General features: G+C 37.2%; 1 protein-coding gene across 2 annotated transcripts; it reads right to left on the reverse strand.

The window, feature by feature from the left end:
- Positions 1-557: 557 nt before the first annotated feature.
- LOC105272225 (Na(+)/H(+) exchange regulatory cofactor NHE-RF1) lies at positions 558-6,171 on the reverse strand. 2 transcript variants are annotated; one of them, XM_011314242.1, is made up of 3 exons: positions 5,892-6,171; positions 5,390-5,823; positions 558-2,320 (listed from the first exon to the last, which is right to left on the reverse strand). In XM_011314242.1, exons 2-3 carry the CDS (start codon positions 5,810-5,812, stop codon positions 1,985-1,987), a joined length of 759 nt encoding a protein of 252 aa, XP_011312544.1. In that variant the 5' UTR covers positions 5,813-5,823; positions 5,892-6,171; the 3' UTR covers positions 558-1,984. The 2 variants fall into 2 exon arrangements, with proteins under 2 accessions (XP_011312544.1, XP_011312546.1); XM_011314244.1 differs by having other exon boundaries at positions 5,390-5,839.
- Positions 6,172-7,109: the final 938 nt, after the last annotated feature.

Below are 7,109 nucleotides of genomic sequence, written 5' to 3' on the forward strand. Positions count from 1 at the left end.
CCGAAATTCCCGAAAAAATCGAGGAGATATTCACTGACATTGAAAAATTCGAAATTTTCAAAAAAATATCAGAGATTTATGAAAATCGAGGAGGTATTCACTGAAATGTTTGCCCTACTCAGAACTCACGAGTTTTCCTCAAAATTCACGAGTGAATTTTCACGACGGAAGATATCCATTCAGCCCTAATGAAAAAAATTCATTACTTTCCGGAATTGTCTGGAATTTTCCTCTTCACTCGTCTGCAGTACAGTAGGTTTCGGTGATGAACGATGGAGAAGCCTGCATTACCTACTATCAATAAAACAATAGTATTTCATTTTCGCTGATTCTGTCAGTGATAATTTCGAGAAAAAGTTGTTCAATTTTCCCAGTCAAAGGGGAACCAGCGTAAAATAAAAAAACACATAAAATTCAAACTTTTCAACATCGTATGTATTTACAAGTACACAAAAAAAACAATACTCATACATACGCTGTGGAATGCGCCAAACAAATATTCTTAATAATAACTCATCTAAACTTATGTAATAACGTTGGAAGTGTGTGATTCATGTAACAACGTGTGTAATTGGCTTCGGTATTCTTATACATAACGCTCTAAAAATCTATATACATCCTAGGCCATTGGTGAAAATCTATCACCAATGATTGATCCACTCAATCGACCATTCCAATTATGCGTTGAAAAAAAAACCAAAAATAATAGAATTCATTAACCGAGTGATATGTTGTGTATTTCGAAAATTATCATCATTCCAATTGCTTTATCTCGACAACCAAAAATTTTCAATGAAAACACCAAAGAACTTTTTTATTGCCAATGCAATTTTCAAGAAAAAATGTCTCTTCACATTTCCGCTGAGAATCGATAGGGTTCGAGATACATCGATAAGAAAATAATTCGAATGATTCAATTATCTCTTGACTAGTGAATTCCAGGTTGATCAAAATAATTGGTCCTCTCAATTGCAATGTCCGCTGATATTTACAATAGAAGGGATTGCAGTGATTAATTAGGTCTTACTTAAACATAATTATACAACTGTTTAACTTGAGAATATACAAATTCCTGCTGTTGATTGCACCGAAATTAAAAAAAAAACAGACACTTCCTGAATTTTTCCACTTGATTTTTAAAAAAAGCCGAATTAATCGATCGATAATAAATCTCACAGCTTAATGAGTCTAAAAATAAAACGCACTCTTTGCATAATTAAAGATCTGCGCTGCCTCCAGCATCATAATCTCTCAATTAGATCTGAATCACAAATTGTCCCTCGAATCAGGAAGGAAAATACTGTGGAATCATTGAATTAGATAAAAAAAAAAATATTACGAGTGCTCGAATCGTATCGATTTCTCCATTGACAAGAGGACAATTGTAACGACCACAAGAGTGTGAGTACACAGGGAAATTGGAGCTAGTTAACGGTATCGAGTCCCCGAGAAATCCACACGACGAACATGACCTCCACCTCTGCGATAACATTTTCTTAATTACCATGATACATCAAACACGATAATTGAATTTTTTCACTGACAAATTATCGATGATAAATGACGAGAAATCATCAGGCGCGAATAATATCGTGTACAGACTTGTACTGACTCTAGTAATTACATCATTGCGCAATGCTGAGTCATTTCTTTTATTTTTTCCACTATTTCCATTATTTCCATTAATTTATTTTGCCACTCGGGGTAATGAGAACTAATAAATTGCTCCTACAAAAGAAACCACAACGGAATTTAACAAAATAATGTGGTAAGTAATGTGATAATTGATAATTCGAGGTGTTTTTTTCAATATGACCACTTTGCAACAGAATTGTCTTCTTTTTCGGGAAGAATGAAAAAAAAATTGGAATGCTTGTCTCTTGAGCTGTAAATCGTAATGACGAAGACGAAGTGATAAGGCAAAATCAACATTTCAACAGTATTCGTGATAACGAGTGGTAATTCGTCGAGGAATTCGTGGAGTTTACAGCTTTTGAACAATATCGAATTTATCTTTGAAGCCAATTGATTCTTTCTTGGGATCGTATTTTTTGCGGGCCGCCAATTTGGCGCGCAATTCTTTAGCACTCATTTTAAGATTCAGGCCCTTTTTCGTCGCTGGTACTGTACCGTTGCCCGTCATTGAGATATCGTCGATGTGTTCAACTCCTGGGGCAACTTCGTCGTCTTCGGAGCTTTTGCGGCCATTTTCCTGGGTATTTTCGTGGGGTCGCGAATTCTCGTCGTTCATCGATGCTGTCGTTGGTACTGTACTGCCACTATTGGAGGTATCATTCGAACCAATTGACTTCTGCATATTCTGAAATATCAAACATTCGGAAAGGAACAGCAAAAAATCGAATGAAAATTCAACTGGAGAGAGTGATTTTTTCAAAATTCCAAATCATAATGAAATATTACAAAGAAAAATTTTTAATGGGCCAGGGCCATAATGAGGCCCTGATTGACCTATGGAATTCCCTGGGATAATGACATTTTGAAATACTCGAAAGGTTTTTTTTTTTTTTCGATTTTGACCTAGATGTAGAGAGGAAAAACGAGGGAAAAGAGATGCGTGTCGCGTACCAAGGCCGATCGTGCCTGGAAAATGCAAAATTATTTGCTTATTCCTTTATTTCTGGTCTCTTTTATCACGTCGCGCTGACAACTCATTGACCTGTTTTCCATCTCACTCGCGATCTCGTGCGAAAAGGTAGGAAAAAGTGAGAAAATAAATAAGGCGATGTGGTTTATTGCCAGACTGAATTAATAGGATGTGTCAGGGATCACTGTCCAGTTCAATTAGTGAATGACCGGTGATAGACCCGTGGTCCGAGTAATTGTAGACAATGATATCAGATGATGTCGGGGTATTGCATGTGAGAAAAGCTGCAGCTGTTGGAAAATGGTCAATTCGTACAATAATTTTCAACTTCCCTTACTTTCCACGGCAATATCCAAATTTTATATTAATTAATTGACAAGAATTTTTGTTACTATTATATTTAGAAGAATAAAAATTTTACTTGCGTAAAGAAATTATTTTCCAAGTGCATCAATGGTTTTATCACACATTATCACACCTGATTCTCAATTTTTTTGTCAGAGCTGGGAGAAAAAACAATCAAGAGGAAAAATCGAGAATGGTGATATCACCACTAACTATCCCAGTGTTTAATTTGATCGTTGAGCAGTTAAAGATTCAAATAACTCAAGCGTAACGCAGTGAAACGAAGTGACAGGAAAAACGACCCCAAAACCGGTTTAAAACTCCCAGAGAACTCGAAGTTATTCAACACGTGGAATCGTGTCTTATCGGCTTTCTTTTCAATTGACCTATTGATCGCGCGTACGAGAAAAAAAAAATATTTCTCCAAGGAAATCCCTGATTATTCCTAAATAATTTTTGCCTATCATTCCAATTTCAATAGTACTAACAATTTATTTATTACACCAACTGGTAAATATCGTCAACCCCGGGGGTAATTCCTGAGAATTATTACCTGGAGAACAGGAAACACTGATCTCGGGTTTTCAGTGGCCAGTGAACGGTGGTACAATTATTATTAATCATAATCGGACAGAAACGCAAGAGTGATTCGCTCATATGCTCCCGGGTGATTTTTTTTTTCTCTATCCCCACGTGATTTTATGACCGCAATTCACAAAAGGGAATTACATAATGACGTATTTCAAGGTGGATACTCCGTCAAGTGATATCCACCGAGGATTTTCCTTTTTACCCGTTCAAATAGATTTTCATGAATAATTTGTTTTTAATGACCACCTGGGAATTACGTGAAACCTTCCCATTAAGATTGTTGTCTGCGTCGGGATAAGGAAGATTGGCGAAAATTGGAAAAACTCTGGTGTGGGAAAATATTATGCAACTCGTGTGAAAATTAACGACTGCGTTACGTCGAGACATCAGTAAATTTTAAGCCGGATGTTTTTCGGGGATGGGAGAATGACTGATAAGAGATTTCCGGCTCAACTTCCGGTTGATATTATTGTTGCATATGAAAACACTATTGTGATACCCATTATCAATTTTTTTTTATCGCGAAAAGTGAATTTTCCGAATTTCTCCCTGAAAATCAGGCGTGCTAGTGGCATGTAGACTGGATTAGATAAGATAATATCGATGGTGTTATCGATGTTGTTAGAACTGGAAAATGAATTGACTGTTTATACCCATTCGTAAGTCGATGGCAAATTCTCTTCCGGGCAAAACCCACCGATTTCCCCCTCTGACAAACCAACATTCCCGTACGTGTACTGGGTCGAAAGAAAAAGGCGTGAGGTAAACAAAAAAAATATATGTATATTGGCGACAAGCTGGGTAAATTCGCAGCGTGGAAAAGCCGAGAAATCCCGAGGTGGAAGATTGTAACAATCGCTCCGAGCGCGATAAGACCCAGAGACAAAACTGTTGTACAAGTCACATACAGACGGTAAAATGATAATAAATATATCCTACACATATGAAAAAAAAAGGTATTACTCACGTATTGGGGAAAACGAGGACATCAATTCATCAATTTTATCGTTCCCATTGTGAGAATCGTATTGAATTTGCAAGTTAATGTTCAAACACAGATGTCTTTATTACTATGCGTCATCATTATCCAACGATTGAATTGTCTTGAGAGTTCATGTAATAGAAAGTATTTTCTACTGGGGATTCACTAGTCATTGTGTCGTGTAGCTAATGAAACATTTCGAATTAATCCCACGTGCAATGAGGGTTTGCACTTTGCTTTGCACTTGTACAATACGATTAGACTGAAATTGTGTGAATGATCATTAGTCATTGACAGTGGTCATAAAACCAGTGGTTAAAAACGTGATGGTGAGGCTATCTTGAGAATAAAAAGGAAACAATGTGATTGTGTGCTTGAAATATGAAGGATTTTCCAGTCGACCTTGACGATGTTGCACTACAAATCATATTGCAATTACCTACAACAAGTGGGAGCACTAAATTCTGGAGAAGTGGACGGTTTTAACGTACGCTGTACTGGAGGTTTTTATTCACTGATAACTGCATCGACTAATCAAAAAATTATAAGTTCAATATTCATCACAAACTCGTCCCTAAAAATTCGAATATTTTATTTGTCTGACAAATAATTCAATAATTGATTAACACATCCTAATAATTAGTCGTGAATCACGGAATTGCTGAATTTGCTAATTACCCCTCGATGGGATAAAAAAATTCATTAAAATCGTCCCCGGCATGACGCAGTCGACTGAGCACCGAGTGATTAATTACCCGCGTGGAAAGTTTCCTTTTGAAACGAAAAAGAATAAAATAAAAGAAATGGTAGAGCACACGAGTGGAGAATTATCGAGCAATTAAATAATTACGGAGAAATTTTCTTACCTCATCGATTGAGCTAATGCTGCCATCGGCTTTTTCCTCATTCTCAGTTGCCGGATTTCTCTCTGGTGTCTTGATCACCTTGATACACGTCATTGTTCCCCTGATGATGACGTTGTTGGCCTTGTAGTAATCATCCGCCTCCTGATCGACAACCAACAATTTTGTTTCATTTGGAAATGCCTTGATGCGATCGACCACTTGTTTGTGGGTCTCATTAGCGATATTGATCTCATTGACTTCGATTATTCGATCACCCTGTCGTAGACCAGCGGCTTGACTCGGTGATCCATCATCAACTTTACCGATGAATTGTCCATTTTTTCCACGTTCAGCATGAAGATTGAATCCATATCCATCAAAATCATCCCATTTCACGATGTGGCATAAACGAGCGCACGGCACTTTATCATCTTTCAACGACATATTGCTTAATCCTAAATACTCAAACGACTAATTACAATCAATTGATCACCACACGCAATCACCAGATTGAAATTATTACCTGGATTTATCAAAATTCCAAATTCTCTTCGGATATTTATTCCACGATTTTGCCCTCGTGCACTTGCTGATCTTGATGAGCTCTGATTCCCTGGAGATCGGTTTCGCAGTGATTTTTAGAGGCACTTGTTAGATCGGTAGATTTTAATGGTTAATTCGGTGATTATTCGTGGATTATTTTGGGATTATCCGGAGTTGTGGCAATCCATCCGAGGAGCTGTCGCCGACTTGCGACAAAGACGGAAAAATCGTCGAAGGTGAGTGCTCAAGCCAACTCGTATTACAGATTTTGGTACATCTAGTGGGGGAAATCGGTGGATTTTCATTGGACGATTGTGGCGCTCTTCTGCGGCTGCGGTTTCAAACTTTTGAATGATCTTTACCGATTTATCCATCGGTACGGGATCACGTCGTATTTGTTTATTATTATTTATTATTTTATTCTGCCAATTTTCCAGTTGACATTTCAACTCAGACAGTCAACTCGAAAGTTGCGATAAATCGATATCAATCTTTGGTTGAAATAAGAATATACTATTTAATTAGAGATGATAATTAGTGCTGACGTCATAAATTCACTCAAGTGAATTTGAGACGAATTATCCTGAGGAATTCACGACCTTGCGTTCTCGGTTAATTATTAAATCGTTTTAACCGGTTTGAGGACGTCCAGTCCTTATCGACTGCCACGATTAAATCAATTGTGTCGTCTTATCGCACGATAATTCCTTTTCAGAAATTATGGTGTGAAAAATAACGGAAAGATTACAGGATTACGCATCCAATTTTTCATTAAATACCTGAACCTCATGAAATTTTCCTTTCAATCGTTCAAAAATGAAAATTATTATTTTTCAAATATTCAAATCGACAGTTCAATTAATTTTCAATTATTCCGACTGTCAAGGCCAATTGTGAATAATAATCTCTCAGTTTATCATAATTGTCGTGCTGGAAATAAAAGTTGGAGTGATGTGGAGTGATGTGGAGTGATCTCATTAAAAAAAAATGATTTTCTCGTGGGAAAGCGTGAAAAATACTTCAGGAATGTCTCATTGGAAAAAATAATACTTTTCCCCACTGCAGGTGTTGTATTTTTTTTTTCAATGAGCCAGGTAATCCTGGGCTTGTGAATTTCAAAGTTCGTCCCTGATGATGAACTGGAAGTGGCTGCGCAGACTGAGGTGCGCCTGGGAGGTGTCAGCCGAGCCAACACGAA

This window comes from Fopius arisanus, unplaced genomic scaffold (assembly GCF_000806365.1).
Source record: "Fopius arisanus strain USDA-PBARC FA_bdor unplaced genomic scaffold, ASM80636v1 scaffold00149, whole genome shotgun sequence".
Lineage (NCBI taxonomy): Eukaryota > Metazoa > Arthropoda > Insecta > Hymenoptera > Braconidae > Fopius > Fopius arisanus.